Source organism: Phoenix dactylifera, chromosome 8 (genome assembly GCF_051530095.1).
Source record: "Phoenix dactylifera cultivar Ajwa chromosome 8, Ajwa_hap1_PhDact_Kaust_v1.1, whole genome shotgun sequence".
Classification (NCBI taxonomy): Eukaryota; Viridiplantae; Streptophyta; class Magnoliopsida; order Arecales; family Arecaceae; genus Phoenix; species Phoenix dactylifera.
Genome location: NC_143197.1, coordinates 12,227,097 through 12,254,471, shown reverse-complemented (window position 1 = coordinate 12,254,471; position 27,375 = coordinate 12,227,097). Strand labels below are relative to the sequence as shown.

At 40.2% G+C, this 27,375-nt stretch overlaps 1 protein-coding gene across 1 annotated transcript; it reads right to left on the bottom strand.

The window, feature by feature from the left end:
* Positions 1-15,705: 15,705 nt before the first annotated feature.
* Positions 15,706-24,399, bottom strand: LOC120106219 (putative glycerol-3-phosphate dehydrogenase [NAD(+)] 1, cytosolic). The gene is made up of 5 exons (XM_039119156.3): positions 22,703-24,399; positions 21,569-21,790; positions 16,847-17,094; positions 16,468-16,607; positions 15,706-16,064 (listed from the first exon to the last, which is right to left on the bottom strand). The coding sequence occupies exons 1-5, from the start codon at positions 23,358-23,360 to the stop codon at positions 15,947-15,949; spliced, it is 1,386 nt and encodes a 461-aa protein (XP_038975084.3). The 5' UTR covers positions 23,361-24,399; the 3' UTR covers positions 15,706-15,946.
* Positions 24,400-27,375: the final 2,976 nt, after the last annotated feature.

Below are 27,375 nucleotides of genomic sequence, written 5' to 3'. Positions count from 1 at the left end.
CCTAAAGTACTTGATCACTTCAAGGGAGAATTTTGACCTAAAACACTTTGACAAGATTTTGGAGAAAAGAAAATTTTATTAATTGAAATTATAAAGTACAATCATTCAGCTTACTAATCATAAGCTCTTAGATCGTCCAACTTCCAAGTTTGAGGTACTGAGGTGCCATCGAGGTGTTTATGTTTGTATATTCTTGTAGGATCCTTTCCAGATCAAGGCTAGCTTTTCTTGCTCTCTAGGTTGTGATACTTCGGCCTTTTTGAGAATGAGGTCCATAGGTTTGGAATAATTTTTTCTTGACTCTAGAGTTGTAGTACTGAGCCAACCTCAATTGGTAGGTGGCCATTTGAACCCGAGCATGCTCTCTTGTTTCTTCAAACAGGTCCAAGTTTTCTCGAAGTGGTACAGAGAACTGCTAATCGAAATGTTCCACCCGAAGTGATGGTAGGCCAATCTCGATTAGGATCATCGCTTCTGATCTGAAGTCAGGTTGAAGAGCATTTCTTTCATAGGGGTCTGATGTGTCATTCGGTAAACCCAGAGGATGCCATACTTCTACCTAAAGCCCTTTTGCTTGATCCAGTCTCATCTTCAAGCCCTATAAAATTATTCGATTATTTATCTAGGCTTCTCCATTGGCTTGGGGATGCGTGATTGAGGGGAGTTGGTGATCAATTTTGAATTTGGTGTAGAAGTCCTTGAATCGAACATTGTCAAACTAGCATCCATTATTGATGATAATTACTCAAGGAAGACCGAACCTGCATATTACTATTTTTTGGACGAATTTCCAAGCCTTACCATCTATGATCTGAGCTAAAAGCTTAGCCTCAACCTATTTGGTGAAGTAGTCAATGGCCACCATCAGAAATTTTTGCTGCCCAGTCACTGGCAGGAAGAGCCTGAGGATCTCCATACCCCATTAAGCAAAAGTCTAAGGGGCATTGATTAGTGTCAACAGAATAGCTAGCCGATGTTGGATGTTCACATGTCGCTGGCATGGATCACATCTTTTGATGAATTAGCATGTTATTTTGTAGCGTCAGCCAGTAGTGACCTCGCCACAACACTTTATAGGCTACTGACCTCTTGCCAAATAATTGTTACAAATACCTTCGTGTACTTCTTGAAGTGCATAATTTTTCTTAGATGGCCAGAGGCATCTGAGAAGTGGTAAAGTAAAAGACCACTTGTATAACTTATATTCATGCAGGACATACCATGAAGCTTGATATTTTAGCCTTCGAGCTTCAACTCGATCTTTAGGCAACCTACAATCTTTGAAATAATCAATAAGAGTATCCATGCAGCTCAAATCAAATTAGTCTACATCACCAAGCTCGGTTCTCCGTCAATACTTGGCTCCTCAAGCACTTCGAAATAAGCAGCCTTCTCCAAGTCGATATCCTAAAGTCGCCAACTTGGAAAAGAGATCAGCTCCAGCATTCTCCAATCTAGGAATTTGTTGAACTTCAAACTTCATAAATATCGAGTATACACCTTTTACCTTTTGCAAGTCCTTAGCCATCGAAGGATCCTGTGCTTCATATTCTCTTGGGATCTCGTGAACAACAAGTTGTGAATCGCTGAAGGCCTTTAAATATTTCACCCCGAGCTCTTCAAAAAGTTTGAGGCTGACGAGAGCCTTGTACTCGACTTCATTATTTGAAGGTTTGAAACCGAGCAGCAAAGCATATTCTACAATCACTCCATCCGAGAGGGTGAGAATTATCCCGGCTCTGATTTCGTCTAAGCTAGAGTATCCATCTACATGGAGAATCAATAATTTCTTTGGTGTGGCCTCCTTTTATTCACCCTCGGCTTCCTTTTCTTGGGAATGATACACTCTACAAGAAAGTGTGCTAATACTTGAGCTTTAATGGTTGGCCGAGGTTCTAGTAGAGGTTGAATTCTTCAAGCTTAACATCCCACTTTGCCAATCATCCTTAAGTTTCTAACTTCTACAGAATTTGCTTCATTGGCTAGTCAGTCAACATAGTAACTGAGTGGGCTTGAAAATACAGGTGCAATCTCTAAGCTGAAATAATGAGGGCATAAGCTATCTTCTCCAGCTTCGTATACTTTTCTTAACATCTCGAAGGACCTTGCTGATATAATAGGTCGGCTCTTAATTCTTTCTTCTCGAATTAGCACCGAGCTCATAGCGAATGATCTAAGAGGATTACCAAACTCGATGTGATCACTTTGGCCACTATGAGTATCCAAGAAGTTCACCAAACTCGATGTAGATCATTTTGGTCACTATGAGTATTCAGAAGGATCACTAAACTCAATGTGGATCACTTTGGCCATTACGAGTATCTAAAGAGATCACCAAACTTGATGTAGAATACTCTAGCCACTCTGATTATTTATGAGGATCACTAAACTCGATGTGAAATATTTTAGTCGCTACAAGATTCAAGAGAATCACTAGACTCGATGTGGAATACTTTGTTTACTGCAAGTATTCAAAAGGATCACCAAACCCAATGTAGAATACTTTGGCCACTACGAGTAGTCGGAAGGATCACCAAACTCGATGTGGAATACTTTGATCATTATAAGTATTTAGGAGGATCACCAAACTCGATGTTGAACACTTTGACCACTATGAGTGGAGCTAGATAGGGTTCATGAACGAGATCTACTACATCGAGAGCCGAGTCACATGCTAAACTTTCAGAGGCTATACTTCGCATACGATGCACAATTGAGATGCTGTTCTTTTAAAATTGGGTATCTTTTTGAGATCTATAACTTTGGACAAATATTTTAATAGGTTGAATCATACTAAAATTCTATTGTTTAGGCCCTAAAACGGACTAGTCAAATTGAAAGTTTTCTTTTTGGGTAAGACTTTGATCTGGCGTAGCTCTCTATCTAAGAAGAATCAAGTAGAGTGACAGAAGATAGAGTTGATATAGAAGTCGAGATCTACCTCCTCAAAAAAATTTAGCTTTTTTTAGAATATTTTATTAATCAAATTTATTTTAGGATATCTAGTCTTCTTCGAAGTAGAAGAGAAATCCAACTCAAATTGTGAAAAGAGAGACCCCACTAGCATTATAAATAGGGGTTATATACCTTGGTTTAAAAGGTGAAGCATCAAAGAAAGCAAAGAAGACTTAAAGCCCTACTTTCTAGATTTTTCCATCTTCTCTAGCTTTCTTTTGAGAGATTCGAGTTGAGCAGATTGAAAAAAATCTTCCTTCTTTCTAATCGGATAAGCGAAAGAGGAGACCGCCAAGTATAAATAAAACTTTTCTCCTGACTTTGATTTGGTGAGAACAGGAGGTGAACTACGATATTCTTTAAGTTGATTGAAGGCGGCTCGGCACTCATCGATCCACTGAAATTTTCTTATTTGCTTTAGTTCCTTGAAGAAAGGAAGGTATCTTTCTACCGATCTTGGTACAAATCTACTAAGCACAACTACCCAACTTGCCAAGTGCTCAACCTCTTTTAGTGTCTTTGGCGGCAACATCTCCCGCATAGCTTGGATCTTCTCTGGATTAGCTTCAATCCTCAAAAATGTTTATTTGCTCGGATTAAGCTTCATGCGGTACTTTCTTAGGATTGAAAAAGCTTCTTCCAAATCGGCAACATGTTGGCCGGCTTCTTGACTCTTTACTAACATATCATCAACATAAATCTCTATGTTCTTGTAGATCTATCTTTGAAAATCTTGTTAACCAGCTATTGATAGGTCACTCCTTCATTCCTCAAACCAAAAAGCATGACCTTGTAACAATAAAGACCTTTGTGAGTAGTAAAGGCAGTCTTCTCCTTATTCTCGGAGCCTATCTAGATTTGATTGTAGCTCGAGAAGGTCAACAACCAATGTCTCAAAGTCGCATCTACGAGTTAATTGATCCTTAAGAGAGGAAATCTATCCTTCAGGCATGCTTTATTGAGATCGGTATAGTCGATGCAAACCTATCATTTCTTGTTGGCCTTCTTCACCAAGATGATGTTGGCCAGCCAATTAGGATTGTTGACTTCATGAATGAAGCCAACCTTCGAGAACTTATCAACCATGTAGTTAATGACTCGTTGTTTCTCTAGGGTGAAGCTCCTCTTCTTCTGTTGCATAGGTCCATGCACTAGGTCCATGTTAAGCCTGTGAATAATAACATCAGGACTTATACTTGGCATGTTAGATGCCGACCAGATAAGATATTTGTGTTTGCTCAAAGCTATTCTTTTAGCCCATCCCAGACATCCAAGCTTTTAATGGGAGCATTTCGATAGGCTATTTTCCTTGGAGTGTAACCATGTAATGTTGACGCGCCAATGCTTGGTCACCTCGGACTTCAACAATTCCATGCTTTGTAGGAAAACTCATCAGTAAATAGTAGGTTGACACAACAACTCAAAAGGTATTTAGTCTAGGCCAACCTAAAATTGCATTATAGACAAAGGGGACTTTGAACACTAGGAAGTCCAAGTTGGTAGTTGCCTGCCGAGGCTCACGACCATCAGTGACTAGAAGACTATGACACCTTCTATAAGAACAAGAGCTTCTAAAAAATCAATGAGGTGAGAGTTAATTCTCCTCTATCGATCCACAAGCAAATTCATCTTTTGGAAGGCATTATAAAACAACACATTGGTAGAGCTCTAGTATCTACTAAAATTCTTCTTACGTCGTAATTAGCAGTAGTAAGAGATAACTTCCCTAGTCCTTTGTCTCATCGACATTGCATCTTCTACTCGGTTGTCCTAACCATGATCTGGCATCTCTAGCCACAGGGCCTCCAAAGATAATATTGATTACTCCTGCTATTGGCTAGTTATCCTGTGGTTCTTTGGAAGGGCACCGGTAACGACCGAGGTGTCCACGTCGGATGAAAGCCTCAATCTCATCCTTCATTTGAAGACATTGCTTGCACTACAGGAAAACCAACCTATCCTGATGCATTTTTCGACCTTTAGCGACGCTTATAAGCGTCGGCTAAAGTTCAGCCGACGCTTCTAAAAGCGTCACCAAAGCATTGGTGATACCTGCGTGGAAAAAGTTTTTTCCGACGCTTTGGGAAAGCGTTGTGAAAGGTAGGTTTTTAGCGACGCTTTCTAGCGACGCTTAAAAGCGTCGCTAAAAGCTTCAAAGCCGACGCTTATAAGCGTCGGCTTTAGCCTTCAATTATTAAAAAAAAAATTATTTTCTTCACTGGGGACCGAGTGTAGGCGAGAGGGAAGACCACCAGATTGAGCAGTGAAAAAATGCCCTGAAATGGAATCAGGAATTCTAGACTTTATCGAAAGCAAGAAGAGGAATTAAAGAAAAAGAAACAAATAGAATCTAATACTTACATAAGAGTTGTCCTGCAGCCAGAATTGAAGCTCGTCATTCTCCTTGGCTAATTCATCGCAAGACTCCATGGCTCTCTCAAGATCCCGTTCATACAGAGAGCACTCCTTCTCCAATTTGGCGCAGTGATTCACCAAATCAGCATATCCCGACGCCACCATCTCCTGCTCCTCGATGCACCTCCTCAACTCCTGGGCATTCATGGTCGCCTCTGCCTACCCACATCAAAATCAAAACTTCCCCATAAAAAACCAAACCCTAGAAACCCAGGAACAAGAAGAAGCCGCAAAAGATCAAAGAACCTGCACCTTATATTGCTCTACACGCTTCTCGGCCTCCTTGAGGCGCTCCTCAAGGACGAAGATCTGATCTTGGAGGCGGCGGTGGGCGTCTTTGGAAGCAAGGACCTTGAGGCGGAGGTTCTTGTCAGAGATTGGGAGGCCGAGCGAGTTCTCAATGGATTCACGGATGTACTCGTCGGTCTCTGGATCCATGGTCTCTTGGCCAAGAAAACGTATAAACCCTAGAAATCCTAAATATTTGGCTGCAGTCAAGAAGTATGGAACCTCGGAAGCCCGAGGAAGAGGGAGTAAGGCAGATCGAGAGAGAACCCTAACCTGGAGTCATCTTTCCTCCTCCTCGCTTTCCTGGAGTCATCTGAACGCGGTGGATTGTCGGTGCTGTAGGGAGGAGAGGAGAGGATCGAGAGGGTTATAAGAGCTAGAAAAGAAGGGAGAGGTGATGCCGAACTCGTAGAGCTTCATCTTCGTCTTCCCCCTGACCATCTTCCCTCCTCCTTTTCCTCCTCTTCACCTGGAGTCATCTTTCCTCCAGATTGGGGTTCGGGATGGAGGTGAGAGAGGGGGGGAGGCGGTGGATTGTCGGCGCCGTATGGAGGAGGAGAGGAGAGGAGAGGGTTATAACAGCTAGGGCATCTCAATGGGAGGCTGATATTTGAGGGAATTTGGCCTCCGACGACGCTTATAAGCGTCGTCATAGGCCCAACCATTAACGACGCTTTTTAAGCGTCGTTGATTTCCAAGCTTTACCGACGCTTTTTAAAAGCGTCGGCAAGGTTCGGCGGTGGAGGGGGATTTCCCGACGCTTCTCCCTAGCGTCGGGAAAAAAGCGTCGGGAAATCACCATTTTCCTGTAGTGTTGATGTCATGGCCATGGTCCTAATGAAACTTGCAATATTTCTTCTTGTCTATTTTGTTCACCAATTCTCTCATCCTCTAAGGTGGCTTCAAATATCCCTCGATCTCCATAAGAAACTGGGCCCTTGGTGCATTGATAAGAATGTACCTCTCAAATTTCTAACATTGGCTCCTCAGCTGGTAGGAACTTCCTTCATCTCTTTAGAACTTGCTCCTCAGCTCATCCATTTCTTCACTGCTTCTCTTATTCCTTTTGGGGCTTATTCTCGACTAACTCACACCAAGTTGCCATCACGTCCTTGACATTCACATACTTCTTAACTCAGGCATGAAGTTCGATGAAGTCTCTTGGAAATCTTTTCTCCAAGAAGAAAAGAAAATGAGATAACCTTAATCCACTCTTTGTAGTAGACATCGCGGCTAATTGATTCAGATCACAAATCTCCAACATAACTGCATTGAAATGACTAACAAAGTCTCCAAAGGATTCTCCCTCCCTCTTCTTCATAGCAAAAAGTGTTTCAGAACCACACCACTGCTTTTTGTTGCTCATAAAATGAGCAGTAAACAGTCAGCTGAGTTGCTCAAACGAATGAGTTGATCCTGGTTGAAGGCTTGAATACTAGAACTGAGTTTTCTCTTGGAGTGTAGCAAGGAAAGCTCGATACCACACAATGTTGATGGTGCCTAGGAGCATTATGAGAGCTTTGAAACAATCTAAGTGATCCACGGGATCCGAAGCGCCATCATATGACTCTAGCTAGGGCATTTTGAACCGAGTTGGAAGCTGCTCCTTTATGATCTTCTGCAAAAAAAGGTAGTTCAAAGTAAAGCCCAAATCCTTCCTGAGCCCTAAAGTTTTTCCCTCAGAGCTTCAATCCAACGATCTCCTTGATCTTCCAATCATGGTCAGCTTCTCTCCTAGAATTCTTTCCAGCTGGCATAGGGATGAAAGACCTGGAGTTGAATCCTTACCGAAGAGTGGGCTCGAAGAGTGATGTCTGTCATCCTTCTCGAGACTCATCAGTTGAGAATGATGACTCTGCTAAGTGATTCCCGAGCTCCTAGAATGAGAATGATGGCTAGGTAGAACTAGAGCCGAACTTGGATTCATATCGTATGCTCGCTATCAATTAGCTATCACTTGCTACAAGCCTTAGACAACTATTGTTAAAGTTTGAGCTTCCTGCATGAGCAGATTAAACTATTAAATAGTGATGGCAGGTGTTGATGATGGATGCTGAAATGATAGAGCTTGCTAAAGGCTCTATCAGGAGGAATCAAATTTGGGGAGAACCTTTCTTTGAGAAGCAGTTAGTGCATCATGAGTCCTTGACTTCATGGTTGAAACTCAGATCTCCCCAAACTTTCAAATAGGGAGCAAACACCCTTCCTCTAGCGCCAATCTGTTGCCGCTGGAATCCAAACTAAAGAGTTGAGATTGATAGGCAACTGAGGTAAAGAATTAAGGTCGAAATTCAGGCTTCAAGCTTGGAGGTTACACTAAAATGTTGGAGAAAATAGTTAGTCGTGGACGAACTTGAGTTCGGGCAAAAAGATGTCTGGCCAACCTGAAATAGAAAAAAGGGACTCCTCTTACTAGAGTTTGTCCAGTGAGGGACCATCCGATGCTTAAGTTTCCAAAATTCTTGAAAAACAAGAAGAGTTTGAGAGAGAGGCATGGTTTCTGGAGAGAAAGTAGAGAGAAAACATACCTAGGGTCTTGCCCCCTTATATAGAGGGAGGTCAGCATCCATTACTAAAATTTGTGGAATATGCCTTAACTACTTGGTAATGGATCCTAGGTCATGCATATGGGTAAGAATTAATCCTGATCGTGTAGTAATGACTGACCACCCATAACGGGTTGTAACTGCTCCTGACTAAGCTAGATTGTGATCACATCTTTATGGTGCATTAATTGTCATTAATTAGGCTTGTGTTGTAGACACATGACTCTTCTTCTGATTGGTTCAACCAGAATGGTGCTTTGACTAATCTCGAGGTCAAACACTTTAGACAATACCGACGTCAAGTACTTCGGCTAAGACCGAGGTCTTGTCGATGAATACACACCATATCACATAGTACAAAGTGCTTTCCTTTCTAAGGGAGGAGAAAATATTTTTTGGTCTTTTTTCTTTCTTTGTTGAATCAGATATCTTATATTATATGTGAATAGATATTCCATAAGAATCGAAATATACAATAATCAAAAAATTGTGAAGAATATGTTGGCTGAGTCCCATAATGTAGTTTCCGTATGTTAGCCATATAAGATGCCATCAAATTAGCTACACTAAACTTCCTTATAAACACATGTCGCCTAAAAAAAAAACAAGCATCCGGTCACCAACAATCTTGAAGAACTACCAAAGACAGAGTACACTCCCTTATTTCTCAACATTTGCATATGTTTACTAGGAAAGCAAATAGGTCTAGTTAACATGTGCATGCATAAATTGTAAACCCCCCACCACCAAGGTTAATTACAAGTACATTAGTTTAAATTTGTGTAGAATTGTTATTAAAAGGATTCTAAAGGAAAAAAGAATTGTTACTAAAAATTGAAATCTCTTGCACAATGTTCTCCTAGAGATGCATACCTAAATTAATCAAGCTAAGGTTGCTTTAAGCCATCTCATCATGAGCCTTATTTCGGCTTATGCAATGCATGCAAATTGTTGAGGTGAAAAGAATATGCAATTGATGGAAACCCAACCAACAAATAAAATTGATCCTTTATAGTATTTTATGTAGACATTTTTGGTTCGAAATACAGCAATTTCCCCCTCAATAGTTAGAGTTGCTTATTAGAAGTAGTTCATATAAATGCTAGCAATTTAATAGGTAATGTTCCACCACTATAGTGAGACTTTAGGTAATAATGATTTATTTGAATAATTATGACCTAAGTGGAGTAGATATACAATAAATTCAAATTTTGGGCTTAGACATTTGCTTGATCTTTTTCAGATTAGTCACGTGCCCCACATGAGCCGCGTGCCAGTAAAAGAAAAAGTGGCTCCAACCATTTAAACAGGGACAATATCAACTTCTACTAAGTTATACAACCGTACTGAAAACTTAATTATTAAAATGTTAGAAGGTAGAGGGAAAGGATTACATTTTTTTCTAACAGGAAGGTTGCCGTTAAAAATAAAGAAAGAAGGAAAGAAAGAAAAGTGACCAAACTAGAATATATTGCAATAAAAATATTATTTGATGTAAAATGATCAGAAAAAGAAAGAAGTTTTGGAAATAAATAATTAGAAGGCTGTTTCTAAAATTATAAGAATGGAAAACTCTCCATTCAGTAAACCAAAGGAGTATTAATTTTCTTATTGCAAATTAATCCTTCCTAAGCGAAGAAGCTTTCTTGCTTGGTTCAGACAATCACCACTTTAGAAACCTTTATCATATTGATTCGGGAATATTACGTTTTTCTGGATGTATATATTCTGGTTATACACTTATACTATCACATAAGAAAAAGACTTGTATAAAATGCATAAGTTATAATTTCAATATCATTTCTAGATATACATATTTTATATTCTTGATGTAGTTTAGAAATAACAGCTCATATTTCCTACATATATCCAATTCTTAATAAGAATGCAGCATTATCTAGAAAAAAAATGCAAAGATGTTGGATTTTCAAATGGAAATATTATAGAAATTATAAAATTTATACATATCTTTTCAACTATAGTTGTATTGTACATAATTATGATTCACCCCGAATCCAACATGCAAAATAATTTCCCATTAATTGTCAACCCAGCTGCACCAAAATTTTAAGAAATTTTGAAGCAAGAACATTAGGATAATATCTAAGTAGCACAATATTGAAGAGAGTTGGACCACTCAAGTGTAGTTAGCATAAGCAAATTATGTGCACAAAACTCTCGTAGGAGGATTAAATCACAAGAAACAAAGAAGTTTTGAGACCAGGGGAAAAAAACTCGAATTTAGATTAATCAGATATTGGTCCCAAATGGCGCTGATATGAAGGGTCTTTTAGAAACTATTTTCTCACTTGCACCACTTGATAAACCCCCTGTCTGTATGCAGAACTTTGACACTTCTAAACCATTTTTAAGGTTGTTAGATTCATTAATTAGAATTATATTGCCATCCAAATTTCTTAGATATTCTCTATAAAACACTTCACGCTACTCTTCATTCAAAGGCTTCTTTTAAGAAATTTCTATGGCAGAAACTATGTTTTCCTAGCAGTGTCATCTAAATTAGAGTTTTTTTAAGGGGGCAACATATATAAGCACATTTATCTTTCACGAGATACATTGCTTTCTTCTATTGCTCCAAACATTTTTTTTTTTTATTGTGCCGAATGATTCCTACAACTCTAATATGGATACATTCAAAAATATCAAAATACAGCACATCTCAGAGCATACTGGGCAGCTCACTCTTTTCAACTTAAAGAATGTCTCTGGAGTGGTTGGCCGCGTATGAGGCCACCTAATCTGCAGTCCTATTGACCTTTCTGTAGATATGAGGTGGCACTCGCCCACACCGCCAACAAAAAGTTAATTTTTCTGAAGTGCCAAAGTGCCAAGTGGGGATTCTTTTTTTTTCCCCTCAAAAGTTAAATGACATGATCACTTTTCATGGGTATTATTTTATTTTTATATACTAATGAAGATCTTCTTGGATCACGATAGAAGACTTTGTGAAGACAGTGTTGTGGGCTGTGGTCCACACCTGCAAATGATTACCACAGCCCAAAGACTCGTTCACAAGTCCAAAGAGAAGTCAGGCACTGTGTATTCCATTGGCTCTCCCCTAGCCACATGGAAATGTATTCCATGCGGATACCCAAAATTGGAGAAATTATATCATTATCTCAGTCATCTCATTTTCTTTTTATGAGTCTATTTTTGTGCGCTTATTTAAGTGAATAATTTATATATAAAAAAAAAGAGACGACTGATGGGGTGCACAGTTATATTGGTGCCCGCCTTCCTTGATCCCCCCCGGACTTGGTCACTTTGGCATTAGGTACGGAATATCCTGACCCAAGATCTCACTGTCGTTTTCTGCTGCCGTGCAAGGCGGCTCCTGGTCGTCTCATTCCCTGGGACAATATCTTCCAGAGATTCTGCCGTACGAAGACTCCTTTTACGTGAAACTCGCTTGCAAATGTCCCATAAGGACCGTGTCCTAGTCATCATATAGAGGCCCAAATGCAAGTTTGTACCGAGAAGAGAGAGAGAGAGAGGCCAGATGCATGAAGCCAAGACAAGCCCCGAAAGCTACATTTGTGGAGGTCATTCCAATCCTTGCACCAAACTTCCGTTTGAACTCACTCCATATATTGCTGGTAATTCTCAGAGTGAAAGAAATGTGGTGTTCCTGGGACCCTGCAAGCCTGCAAAGTTAGGTGGGAGAGTTTGGTTTGTTAAAAACTCGTTCATACTTCTTTCTTAACACAAGCAAGGCACAGCTCGGATCCTCTGCAACCTTGGCTGTACTACTTGTGCCAGAGTATTGTTGCTGGACGGACTCGAGCATAATTCACAGCCAGACTCTCAAGCTACAAAAGATCCCTTCAGCTTTGATGTGTTTGTTTTGCCACCCAGGGTTGAAAGTGAAATAAAGCTAAAACATGGAAGTGACTACTTATGTTTGATGCTTTTGAAGTGGTTACTGAAGTGTCCAATTTATGTCGTCTTTCTTAAAAAAAAAAAAAAAAAAGATAAAAACTTTTAATTGGTTGGAGATGGTCCAGAGACACTATGGGCAACCTGCCTTCACTTTTCTCACTGCCAATGAGGGCCAAACACCCCTCTAAGTTGGGGAGGATCTACTATTCAAACAAGGACAAAAGCAACATTTGTAAGTGTAATAGAATAAACTGCTTTTGCATTTTGCACTCAGGATTCTGCCGATATTGCATATTTAATGTTCTTTTATTCCATGTTGATCTGAATAAAATTATTTGTATTTGCAAGATTGCCCTTGGGTTGAAGTCATGACCTCAAAAGACCTCACTGTTGGTGTTAGTATTTTCTCTTTTTGTTTGGTCCCTTTCTCTTTTCTTCTCTGCTTCTGGCGGATGGAGATCAAGCTCCTTGGCACCCTCGAGCAGTCTTTCTCTAAGGCCAATAGGAGGAGCCTCAATTCAAGATTTCTAGGATCGAGTCCAGTGGAATTAATGGTGGCGCGAGCTATGGAAGGAAAAAAAAAAAGGGCATGCCTGTATTCTTTTGCCTTCAAGTGAACCCTGGCTTAGAATAAGCAGACGTAAGAAAGTCATTTTTCATCGCTTCTTAACTTAGCCGAAGGTCGTAGTTAATATGGAAGACAGAAGCCTAACAGAGGAGGTATATTGCAAATATAAATAACTTTATGATGGTTGATTTATAAATATGGATAAGGAAGTTAATATGGAATATTAGCAAAATTCTGAATATGATATGCAAAATTACTTTATAATAAAATAGTCATTTTAAAGCTGAAGGAGATTTGAAGTTTACGAAAAAAAGTACTAGTAAAACTAACACCTGTTATATAACCACCATCATAAAAGGACAGGAGGTGGCTACTGCCTAAATCCACCTTATATATTAGGTGATGGCAAATTTGGTCATATTAATTAACAGCCGTTACTTTTAAACTTTGCCATACAGTTTCAGCGGAATAAAATTCCGAGGTCATTTTTTGCTGCTTCAACATGAGCAGATACAGAGCTCGATCGCATGAATTTGTAAGTGATGGACGATATATTAAGGCCTTTATTGACACCTTACCTTTATTTTTGGTGAGCCTTGCCTTGGAAGTGATGGGTGATATATTGGAGCTAGTTTCAGCTTTATTATTATTAGGCTAAAAAAGAAAACATCATACATTTTGCATGAATTTACAAAAATCTTTCTATATATCTAATTGTTCTAATGTTAACTTTGCATTTTCAAATTGTTGCAATGTTGTCCACCCTCCTTCTAGTTAGGGTTAGAGCTCGCCGACAGTACTTACTTGTCAACTGATATGGATATAACTCATCGAAATGCCTACTCGCCAGCCGATGTAGAGAAAAGTATCTACTTATTAGCTAATATTGATATAATTAGCTATTGATTGGATGTGTCATCAGCATCACTCCGACTAAAAAGCCTACCCTCAAATCCTAACCTTAACCTCATCCTCTACTCCAAATTTCCTCCATCCATCCTCCTACTTGGAGCGGTTTTCTTATGGAAGCCACCACCAAGTGCAATATATTGGAACTTCGAGAGCTCAGGAATAGATCCCATCGGAACAAAGAAAGAGAGCGAAAGAGAGAGGGGAAAGAGAAGAGAGGAAGGCTTAGAACTTTTGAGCTTCTTAATGGCGGACGCCCATGTGTCGCAAACATTTAACTCTCCACCCTCCCCCTCTCCTACATTCTCCCATAATGGGTAGTTGATGCAGTGCGGTTTGCTTTAGTTTGATGTATTTATGTGAAATTGGTTGGGGAGTAAGTCTAATATCTTCCTGATATATTTTCATCTAATAGAAAACAAGTGAATCTTTCCAAAATCGGATTAGTAAGCAATCTATCTTTTGTTTGCTTATGACTCATTAATTATAGGAGACGAGATGATGTACCAATTTTTTCTTCTCATTCTGGATACCTATCACTCATCAAAGCTTTGTGAAGCTATACATGAAGGACTAGTTCTCTTAGTTCTTGAAGATAGATAAGTACTTGCAAAAACTCATAACTAGGAGTATATTACCATGGAGCCATTTGGTCTCTTTATAATGTTAATCCTCCATCTCTATTTTGGCTTGTGAAAACTGTCATGGAGGAACAAAGACAGTCTAAGCACAAAAGGATGAAGGCTTTAGAACTTTTTTTTTTGTTGCTAAAAGGGCTTTAGAACTTTAACTCTCTCATCTATAGGATAAATCAATAGAAGTACAGTACTTAAGTAGTTGCCTAATGAAAGAGGTGGCGGTCATATGCTTGCTAATTTGTGTCTACTAGTTGCAATCGAATGCCAACCCAACATGTTCAAATTGAAAAATGGTCCACGATCTTAGTCCACTGGAACAGAGAAAGAAGGGACCTCTTCCACACCTTTTGTGGGGGCACCCAGCCTACGTGGCCCCCAAGATCCTCACCCATAAGAGTTACAATGGTGCCAAGGCCAACATCTGATCGTGTGGTGTCATCTACTTCTTCCTCATGGTGCGGAAAGAAAGGAAGAGGGAGAGGGAGAAGAAGAGGAGGAAAGAGAGGGAGATGGAAAAGAATAGGAAGAGGGAGAAGGAGAAGAAGAGGATAGGGCAGTGGTGACTGAGGCAAAAGGGTCACCGGCAGGGGCTATGCGGTAGTCTTAGGGAGGAGGGTTGGAAAAGGGGATGGAGTTAGGGTTGGGATTTGAAAGTAGGTTTTGTTCATGGGGGTGATGGTGATGATAGATCCAATCAACATCTAATTACCTCTATGTCAGCCGATAAGTAAGCACTTCTAGCAAACTATGCCTACGTCAACTGATAAGTAAGCACTGCTGGCAAGCTCTGACCTTAATTGGAAGAAGGGTGGGCAACATTGCACCAATTCGGAAAATGCAATCTTGGCATTTAAGCAATTGGACATATAGGGTTATTTGCAAATTCATCCAAAATGCAAGACATCATTTTTTTTTAGCCCTGTTATTACTTGCTCATAAACATAAAATATCTTGGCAGAAAGGAAGCATTTTATTTTCTAGGATGGCTTCCTTGATAGTGCTAAATCATTTTAATGGTACTAGACCACCTAGCTACAATATAAACACCCTACAGGTGCAATGTGACTAAATGTTCTAAAAGGTAGTGAAGCCAACAAGCTCTTGTTATCTGGATATGTGCCATATACTGTCAGTGGAAAAGGATGACTCTGGCAGAGGACCATGGAGAAAAAAGTTAAAAGGATGGAGGCCACGAAACCAAACTAGAGAATCCCAGCTGCTAGAAGTTGGTCTCCTTTAGTAAAATTATCTGGATGGGTTATATAAAAAAAATGTGTTGATAACACAATTTGCTAAGTGGATGGTCTCAAGTTGAAGAAGAACCAGGCCAGCAAGTGGTAAAACTTTAATTCTTACCAGGAGATAGAATCAATTAATCTGAAACAAATTTCTCCCAAGACCACATACATCCTCATCAATTATAAATGAAGAAACTAATTCGCCTCTTCCAAACAACAGTAGCTTTCTATTTGTGCACAGGGTATCATGATGCATAGGATTTTTATATATCCTTGTGATTCAATTGGATGCCTTCTTATTTATGTAACAAATAAAAATCTAAATCAGGCTTGCTTAAATATAGTACAGATCAACAAGCATAATTCCTTGTTAACTGAATAACATATGCACTAAGCTCTAACAAGCGCATTGCATAAAACTAAACTCAACGGTATAACAAGGTGGACCAGTTCTGTGTCTTTTCGTTACTTGATCATCAACTGATGCTCTCAAGGTTGGCCAAGAAGAGACGGTCTGTAGAAGCTTCGTGCAATCTCAATCCGCTCACGAGGATCATTCATGGTTTCATCTCTTAATGCTTGAAGAATGGCCTGCGTAGAAACTTCCCTGCAGATCCCAAATCCATAATCATATGAGCCATGCCAACAACAATCAACTCCAACAGGAAAACAGAATTATTCAGATCCTGATGACAATATAAAGTCATCTTATTCAACCATTTGTTGAGGGTATGTATTCTTGTATGGTAGAAAAGGGAAGCAACACACATCCTCTCATCACCCGCTAGATGAGGAGGCAAAGAGCAGGATGGACATACATGTGACAACTAGCCAATCAAAATTCTTATTGCATTGGTATCTCATGTTGAAAGTTAAAGGTGTTTCCTCCATTTTTATTCATAAGAGCTAAGGACAGAAATCACATGAAGTTACTAGTGATGTAAGCTAGCTCACGAATCCTCTCGATTACAACAGAAATTTGAAAAAGAGATGCGGGGATGGAGTCCAACCTTTTCATTAGAATTCTGTGAAGTGTTTTGAGGATGGGGCACAGCTCAACTGGAGCAACGGGCTTGTTTTCTTCAGGATGCAGTACACTTAAGCTGGGCTGACTGAGAAGCTCATAGAATGCATCAACTGCAGAGACACCCTGCATGAAGCAAAGAAGAATGTGAGTTTGTTCAAATGCATTAAATACAATATAGTGCTAAATCATGTGAGATACTTAGTTCTAGTTTAGTGAAACAAGTAAAATGTCTATTGGTTTAACACCAGTTCAGCAAATGCAAGGGAGTCAAAACGCAGAACAACTTGGAACTCCAGGAGTGATTGAGTACAAATATCTCTGATGATTATAAGAGTACCAAAGTAAAAGATCAAGAGGCTAACCTGAATCATCCCTTTCCCCTTGATGCTATCACCCATATCAGGACTCAGTTCCCCTTTCGCTAGCATCTGACCATACCATGAATTGCGACCTTTTAAAAGGGTTACATAGGTATCAGCTAGCAATGGACCAGCAAGTTTCTCTGGCTGCTCTGACAAGAGATGAGTAATAAATATCATCTCAGAAGTGCAGTGGGCAAAGTATACTGATTTGCTAGTTGCACTCTCATTTGTCAGAGCAGCTACCATCCCTGAAGAAATAAGACCAATTCGCATAAGCATGATTCCAGGAAGAGATTAGAATAGGCATCTTAAAAAGGATAGGTAAATTAAGATGCAACCATGAAAAGTAAGGTCTTGCTTGGTATTCATTTTTTTCCTTTTTTTCATATTTAGAAGTGAAAACATGAAATCCGGTGCAAGAAAGATACTTGATTCCCTTATTTTTATTTTTTATTTTTAAAAGTAACTTTCATAGTTTATGGAAAAAGTAGAAATAAAAAATGTTTACTTTCACTATTTTTAAAAAGAACTTTTTAAGCCATGAAATCAAATCAAGTCTCAATTCTCATAATTTATTTCTGCCCTTGGCGACTACTACCTCGTTGCTTTCCACTCACACCTGCTTCACCAAGAAGTTCCTCCCTCTTCCCTCCCTACTGCCTCTTCCACCAAACCGTCCTCCCAATCCACAGCACTTCTCTGCCATGATGAAAACAATGGCGTTGTCAACAACAACAACATCCCACAGCGGGATGATGGGAGGAATTGGGAAGTATGTGAACGTCAAGGGTTATGCTACCCTCGCCAGCATTTGTTCAATGGGTATCCATGAGATGGATGACACAGAATTGGTGCTGCAATTCATGGTATATCTCACATATCCTCTACCACCTGATGATCGCCAGTGGCTGCATGCCTAAGATCTGCTATCGGAAAAGCATTGCAAAGGAAATTCCTATTTTGGCTTATCCGAAGCCTTTCAGATTTCAGCAGATGCGGGTAGAGCATCGTCACTTTTTGAAGTTTGTAAAGGTGGAACCTCAATATGACTCAGCTTTAGAAGTATTTGAAAATAAAGACTTCTGTTCGTCAAATTTGTGAAAAATGTCGACTGATCCGTAGGCGCGGACGAATTATAGTGATTTGTTCCAATCCGAGTCAAAGATTTAGGGAAAAAATAGAAACAGATTTCCTGTTTTATAAGGAAAGTGACAAGGATGCCAAATGCAGCCTAAGGGTAAGACCATATTAAAAAGCACTGAAATTATGTAAACTTGTGAAATGGTACTCAAATAATATCACCTTTTGAGCAATAACTATTATGATAACCAAAACAGGTTGGAGTTACAAACATGTTTAGCTCCATAAACTAAGAAGTGGACATTGCAAAATATGAACAATGGATGAAAATTCACAAGCAGTATCATTTCATGTACCAATCACTGGGATCAAGCTGATCCACCAAAAAGGGAGTGAAATATTGAACTAGTTCTGAAAGAATCATAACATTTCACAAGTAAATTTTGATTGAGTGAAATTTTAGTAGTGAGAGTTCACAGGTTGGATGAAGCCCAATAAGCAGAATGACAGTTAAATAATCAATAAATTCATGCCAAACAAATGACTCAACTGAATTGCTCTTAGACCAAATTAACAGGACTACACAAAAGAGTAACATGTAATAGAATAAGAAACAGTTCTCTTTGACAGGACATCACGGATGCATAAATAGAGACTAATCAATACTTTTTGATATATCTCCTCATCTAGGTCTCTAATCCATTCTTATCATTAATTAATATGGTCATGTTGTGCAAGTTAATTCCTTTTGGCTCTACCCATTCTTTCTGACCTTCAACTCCCTCCTTTTGGCAATCAGTGATATCTTCATAGACAAATAATCATTCGAGCAATGAACCTAAAGCGGTGACTATTCCATACAACCCATATGACATGGCCCAGGTCCTAACTTTAGCTAGTTATTAATGACAAGTTATTATGATCCACATTGTTAATATTAGCGAGAGGAGCGAAGAAATTTATCGTCATCAATTAACTCTAAAGATTGGTGGAGTTGCAACACATCTTAGTAAGCCTGTTTTGACTCTATAACATTTTAAGTTCAGCAACTAAAGAGAATTTAAATATCAGCAACCATAGAATTTATCCAGTATTGATGCATAATCAAGTCCTCCTTTTGAAGACCATTATATTTATAATTAGAACATGTTCGAAACTCATGAACACAACTCTGCCATAAATTTATGGACAATAATAACATAACAGCTGCTCAGTTCTTGTTCTAGACAAAATATTTGACCTATATGAATTCAAGAATCTACATGGAGCTTCATAGATTGCACTAGAATCACCACATATTAGCAATCATTTTGAGAACCACCATAGATGCCCGTGTGTGCATCCTTCTGCAAGCTCATATATCTAGTGTATCAAGTTTTCACCTTCTAAGTCTAAATAGGAAACATCTCCTCACCATTCACTTACCTTTTGTTATTTTCTTCTTCTAAGAACCAGATGCTGAGAGGTATTGCAGATAAAAAATAGAGACATAAGGACAGGACTAACTTCTCATACTTCACATTCTTTACCACTAATGATCCAACTCATCAGGCTTAAGTCCATCCATTTGAGAGATATATTATGGTGAGCTGTGAAAACCAGTTGACTGAGTAATTTGAAAGCCCTCTTATATCTAATTATTCATGCATCTTCATGATAACTCATGTATTGTTGAACTTTTTACTGTTTTTCTTATATCCTGGCAATTTTCATCATCCTCTCTTTTACACTTCCTTCTTTTATGTGTTCCTTTTCCATCATCTTTTCATGCATTTTGCATGATCTTACTCTCTTATAGTTACTTGGCTTCTGAATGATTTAGAAAGAAACTATTTTGATGAAATTAATAGTGTCACATTTTTCCCTTAAATTGAGCATCTCACTCAGTATTTTTCCGTTTTTTAATTTTATAATGCATACAACACATTGCGTTGTATAGATATTAAGCAGAAACGATTTTTCCCTCAAAATCATCGTGACTGCCTCACTTAATGCTAGCAGTCTGGGCTCAAATGAATAGTCAATTAACTGCTAGAACTACTTTGAAAGTAGAGTTTATGACCATATATTTTAAACATTAGTAAGGCTGTTCCATAATACCAAGTTAAATAGAATATTACCACCCTTCATTTGTTGTCAGGTTACCAAGATACATTAAAAATATAGCCTAATTTATACAAAGCATTACAATTTTACACATTAAAATCCCCTTATATCTTTAGTAGTTCTTCCTATTTATCAATCCTCCATAACATTGTTTAAAATTGATATAGTTATGAAAGTTTGTCATAAATAATATAATTATTTTTCCTTAAGGATTCTACCTATAAGAGGGAGGAGTATATAGACAAACATGTGCTTTCTCGGCCAAAAGAAAGGAAAACTTTGAAGTTAGATAATTGATTAGATGGTAAGAAAGAGGACTGTGATATATGATGGTTTATGGTAGTTGGTGCTAAAGAAGTGCCTACTTTTTAAATGATTGCCAGAAAGGGTCATATGGATAACTGATGCCTAGTATAAATAATAATGATCATTCAAATTTGTTCTCTAATGTCCTCTATGGTATAATTATATAAGGTGGCAAAATAAGAAATGGCTGGAAGAGAAATATGACTACGATGCACATTCATTAATCCTGCTTAAAAACCAATTCCACACACTTCTGAAAGGTCAATGGTTCATAAAACAGAACAAGAAGTACATACCTCAACTCTAACACCATAAGAAGATAATAAATTACTTTAGGGTTTCATATATCCTGATTATTTTTTGTGTTATTCAATGCCAAGACATAATTTGATTTGGGAAAAAAATATAAATAGAAAACTTTTGCAGTTCAAACTCTAAGATGAATAATAAATCAAAAGTTCATGGCAAGAAAAGGAATGTGAACATATGCAGCAAGCTTTACTGCAACTATAAGAAATGACATGAAGAGGAACTGCTATGCTGGTTCATAACTCTTGAGTTTACTGTGCATTATGCAATGGCCAACTTTAATATGGAAAAAAGGTGAAGAAAACTCTTGAAGCCTGATACGGATTTAAAAAGGTGTAAGATGCAGAGTTAACAGGCCAGAAATTTGTTAAGAAAATAGAGAAAAAGTAAAAAAACATTAAGCAGGCCATGCCCCTTTTCATGATCAACTTTTTATCGACCCTTCTACATGATGACTCCTACGAAGAATTTTGTCCACTGTCATTACAAATTTATAATATATAACATGTTCTTACTTTGCCACCACATGTGAAACCCTCCTTGTACAGACCTTTCCTACTCTTGTTGCCATATCCATATTATCTTATTTGTTTCTTCAAATTGGGAGTCAAAATATTGTCCCAGATCATCATACCAATAGGGACTCATACGACAAAGTCCCATAAATCTTCTGAGAAACTATATTGTAGCAATGCACAAATGATGACTTGTTGAAGTAACACTTCCCTGTAACCGCAGATAGGGCTAAAGCATAATTTCATCTGTTCTTTTGATTACTTCTGCTCAACAGCATCATTATATGTCTGCCTATAATCTATTCAATGACTCCATTATGCATTAGAGAACTAAAAAATATATGAATATTATTGTAGTTTATTTTTGTTTTCAAACAATGAAATATTGACAAAATATTAAACTTACCAGCACCAATAGCATATACATTTTTCAGGCCACCCATAACTTCATGAGTGACAAGATCACTATTATCCCACACAATGAAATGTGGTTGCCTCAAAAACATAGCAAGTGGTTTTCTCCACTTATCAGATCCACATATTCGAGCATTAGCGTATTCCTTGTTATAAATCTCCGAAGCAATGTTTGGGCCCCCAAGATAAAGAATGTTCTCAATTGGAACTCCAGCTGCCAGGCATATATTCAAGATTAGAAGAGACAAGAGAAAATGAACCAAAGACTCAAATGGGGATAATATCTTAAAATTTACAAGATCTAAAACAGTATTTCTGGATAAAGGAAAAAATATCTGGAAAAAAAAAGAATAAATAGATGTGTTTAAAGAGATTTATTTCTTTAAAGAAATTTAGTGATGAATTTTACTTACGGAAAAAGAACACAACAAATATATTTTTGAGATTACAAAAACAAGATGATCATCAAATAGGAACAGTTGTAAAGGGTCAAGTATATTTTTTTCCAATATCAAAAAAATGATATCATCAATGTATGACATCAAATTGAAAATTCTAATTTATTCTATGACAAAACAAGTGAAAACAGGGGTGGCACCACCATTTAGCTCAAAAAAAAAAAAGAAAGAAAAAGGAAAAAGAGTGGAAGCAAAGCTATATGGATATTGTACTTTGTTTTCCTGTCTGGAGATAAGGTACAAAAACTGCAACTAAGTTATAAAAATACAAGAACAATAGTGAACTAACGTTTCATAAGTATATCCAATCTGTGGTTTGCGATGTCTTGGGACTTTTTAAAGAAAAAAAATGGTGCTCTTCTAATATTCTGAACCTATAATACATCCTAGAATACCAATAATTTTGCAGTACATCTCTGTTCAATCAAATATATGTTTATGTCAAAGAAGAACAGCCATAAAGACGAGACATAAAATTGAGACACAATTCTTAGAACAATTGAAGACCGATGTCTGCCTAGTTCCATAGATTTTCTATCTATCTTATTGTTGGCAGTTACAAACTGCTCACTTCCAACTAATTGGGGACTCAACAAGTGACCAAGCTAACAATCTAAAACCCCTTGCATGACCATTATAAGCCAGTGGAAAAGAGGAAGAGTACATACTTGCACATCTGATCATCTGTGTAGGCGTTACTATCCGCGGAACCGGATCTAAAGCTGCCTCAATACCCTTTGCCAGAGAGATTATAATTGGAACAGTGATTCTCTCCTTCCAGTATCTACTGATCTCCTCAAACACTTCGCGGGTCTCTGTGGAAGGCAAACCATTCACAACGATATCAGCATCCCATACAGCCTCTTGCAAATTCGTCACAACCTTCAGCGGGCAGAGTGGTGTGTCAATCATGTTCAAGCAGAAGCCATCCCTCAAGATCTCATCTGCATACAGCGTTCGATCCCCAAGCCTTGCTTCAACATATTTCAAGTATGCACAACGTCGAAGCAGACGCCTCAAAACATCCTCCCTAGAATTGATTACCTCAAATAGATGCTCTGCTGTGGACCTGTCAACCGTTCTCCCGGCCCGTCTCCATATCCTAATCTGAACCTTCTCACGAAAATGACCATAAGCATCTTGCAAGAGAGCAGCAAAAACACTGCCCCAAGCGCCGGCCCCTATACCCACAATCTTTAACAGATCTCCGTCAGACTTGCCGAGAAGGCGACGGAGCTCATCAAGCCTTTCTTCAGCACCATTGGAGCTGTGAATAGATCCATTAAAGCGAAGAGAACCACGATCCCTTTCAACAGTACCAACCATCTTGATCCAAGCAGAACACACTGAAATCTCCCAAGTTTGAAATTCCTTATATGTTCCCAGTAATCAAATTCTCTGAATCACAGCAAAAACAATTTAACAATTCAACCAACAGCAATTCTGAGCTTCAATACTTCTAACAGCTTTCAGCAAAACCCAGTTATCTAATTCTTTGGCTACCTTTTGGCTTCCCCCTAGATATCAGAATTTCTTCAGCTTTCACTAATTTTGTTAACAAAAAACAAACTTTATGCCTCTCCGACCACCCAGAACTCCCAAAAACCTTGATTCAAGATCGAAGAACTCGTCTCCTCTATGATGTAATCTGCCTCAGAACCCTCACAAAAACCCAAAAAGCTGTCTTTTTTGCAACAATAGTACCAAGTGACTCACCAGATCAGTCTTTCTCCAAGAGGTCGACTCCAAAACACTCAAATTTGTCCTACCTCCAAACTCTTACCAGATCAAGATAAAGCCCGCAAGTAAACTCAAAAAGTATACCTTTGGGATCGCCGCTGAAGTTTCGGTCATCTACCCCAACCAATGATAAAACGCCCGGCTTTCGTGTCGGAGACTCCAAAGCCGGCACCGCCCACGTGGTCTTCTCTAATCCTTTCACACAAAGCCCACAGTACCAAAACAAGGAGCCGGCATTGCGGTTGAACAGCAGATGGGCGGTTGGGCTCCTTCAATCTCTCTTATAAATGGGCGGATGGAAGCAGCGTTTGAGATCTGGCGGCCGAAGCTTTGATGGGAGAAATGGGGGAGGGGCAAGAGAGGAGGGGGAGAGGAAAGGGTTGGGCTTTTGGAGGGGTTTGGGAAAGCTCTTAGGACTTGGGAGTTGGAATTGGGTGGGGGCATTAAAGGCTTGCGTATTCCCAACGGCCGTAAGCAGGGGAGCTCTTGGGGTATAGTTGTTGAAGTTCGCTAGTGCCGGTACTCTCGTAAACACGCATAAAGAAGGATGTTCCGTCGGTATGTCCCAGGATTCCCCGCGGTGAGCCTTCTACATTATAAAATACTGTGCAGCATTCGCCGCAATTCATGGCATACAAGCAAATTCTGAAGCTATAGATGCGCTGATCTTAATTGTATTCAAAATTTTTATATTAAGCCTATCATATATGAATCTAACCTGAATATCTTATTGGGTCAAATATTATAGCGGTGGATTCGATCCGACCTGATCTTCTATTGAATTGGATCTGAGTTTAAAATTAGGATCTTCTATTGAATAGAAAGTTCACTCATGATCCGACCCGATCCGATCCATTTATATCCCTACTTTTGCATTATAAAATACTGTGCAGCTCTCGTGGCCAATATCAGATGAATGGCTATCAACGGTGATGTATTATGTATGTCTATCTATTGGGGGGAAAATGGACAAATACAATTAAAACATCCAAATCCGACAGCAGGTCGAGCTCATGCAGTCCGAAACGAGCTCATGCAGGCCGAGCTCATGCAGTCCGAGCCGAGCTCATGCAGGCCGAGCTCATTTAGGCCGAGCTCAGAAGGCCGAGCTCATGCAAGCCGAGCTCATGCAGTCCGAGCCGAGCTCATTTAGCCCGAGCTCATGCAGTTCGAGCCGAGCTCATGCAGGCCGAGCTCAGAAGGCCGAGCTCGTGCAAGCCGAGCTCATGTAGTCCGAGCTTATGCAGTCCGAGCCGAGCTCAGAAGGCTACCAAGCACAGAAGGCCGAGCTGACCTCAGAAGGCCGACCTCGTCGTTCACATGCTGCGGCCATACCCTGCAGTAGCCTCACCGCACCATGCTTTACTTGCCGGCCACGCCACGATATATCAACCAGGGATCATACCCTGCTATGACTGTCAACGCCTCACCATTCCCAAGAATAGACTGCACTACGCACCACAAACAAGCTCTAGCTGCGCGCCATCTCCTCCCATAATAGGAACGGGCCATCCACGGCAACTCATTACTTCACACGCCCACGTCCAATCGTGACGGTAACCCATTAATTCGCCCAGTCACATCACGGGTAACCCTGCCACTCCCCCTATAAAAAGGAGAACTTCTTCCTCTCAAGATGAGGCTTCGGACTTCTACATACAGTCCATCTCCTTCTCCAAAATTAAGCCCCCCTCTAACTTAAGCATCGGAGGGTCGGCGTCGGAAACCCCGGCCACCGGCTTTTTTGCAGGTCCCCGAAGGACACAGCCCGCCGACGTACCGCCACCCGCCATTCCTGCACCGGAGCTCCTCCTTCTCAGCCAAGTGGTCACCTTCGGGTCAATTTCCAGCAACAGTTGGTGCTAGAGGAAGGGCCCGAGTTGTGGCCATGAAGCTAAGGAGTAAGGGAGCCTCTAACGCCTCCCGGCATCGCGTACCAAGTTCTGGACACTCAATCCAGAACCCATCACCAAGGTCTCTGGCGGATCCAGTCCCCCAAGTTCAATCAGAGCAGTTCAACCTGCTTGTTCAACAAGTCCAAGCACTCACTGCGGCCGTTCATGGCCTACAGCAAGTAGAAGACCAACCTCTACTCCCTCCTCACGAGCATGAGTCCTCAGGATGCCGCTCGCGACGTCACTTCTCTGTAGAGCGTCGCCACCACCGAAGCTCCCACCAAGCTCGACCCCCAAGCTGGGAGGCCTTGTCACGCATCCATTATCCTGAGAGCTCGCGCCGAAGCTTAACGCCTCAAGTACGGGAGCACCCATCTAGGCAGGGTTTGCCCCATGCCAAGCTGCAACAGGAGCCCCACCCAAGCTCGGCAGAAAAGTCGAGGACTTGAAGCAGCAGATACAGATGCTTCAAGATCGAGGCCCAAAGCGAGACGCCGACCTTGACTTTACAACAGAGTCTCCATTCCCTCAATGGATCATGGATGAATCAATCCCCCAGAGGTTCAAGATGCCACAGATTGAGTCATATGATGGCTCATCCGATTCTCTGGATAATTTGGAGAGCTACAAGGCCATTATGACACTTCAAGGAGCCACAGACGCTCTACTCTGCAAAACCTTCCCAGCGACTCTCCACAAGGCAGCTTGTCTTTGGTTCTCCGGACTAAAGCCCAGCTCGATTCTCTCCTTTGAACAGCTGGGCAGGCAGCTCGCCACCCATTTTGCCGCTAGCGGCGTCAGCGCCGGACCTCAGACTCTCTCTTCGCCATCAAGCAGAAGGAGGAAGAATCCTTAAAAGACTACATCAGTCGCTTTACCTCGGCTATATGGGAGGTTCGCGATCTCGACCAGTCAATCGCCATGTCAGCATTGAAGACTGGAGCTTGGTCCTACAAATTTCTTTTCTCCATCGAGAAGAGCTTCCCCGCCGACTTTGTTGAAATGTTGGCCCGAGCTTGTAAGTACGCCAAGGCTGAGGAAGCCATAGCCTCTCGACAAGAGGCAGCCGAACAATCTGCTAAGATGCAGAAGACACGCCACGAGGAGCGCTCCCAACCAAGCAGCAGATCCTTCTGGCATGAGAAAGAGCCTCCTTGGCCCAAGAGCCTAGCTCACTCGAGGTCTCCCCTCCAAAAGTTTCAGACATACACTCCCCTCACATCCACCCGAGCAGAGATCCTCATGAAGATTGAGGGTCAGGGCTACCTCCGACCTCCATTGAGGATGCGACCGACAGAGTCGCGGAAGCACTCGAAAAAGTACTGCCACTTCCACCAAGATCGCAGCCATGATACGGAGGATTGCTACGAACTCCGTGATGAGATCGAGGCACTGTCCGCCGAGGTCGGTTGAGTTGTTTTGTCTGTGATCATGCCTACAGGAGAGAGCCTGAGGAACAAAACCTAGTTCCGCATGAGGAGCGAGACGACAACTGACCTGTCGCGGGCATCAACAATATCATCAGAGGGCGGGCGAGTAAAGGTGTCTGAAGCATCGAGCTCGGAAGAAGAAGCTTCCTCAAAACATCCGTGCACTACGAAAGTCATCTCATTTTCCGATTAAGACCAAAAGAGTGTTGAGCTCTCTTTATGACAACGCTGTAGCTATTTCCTTCATTATTGCAAGGCTTTAAAAAGGATTTTAGT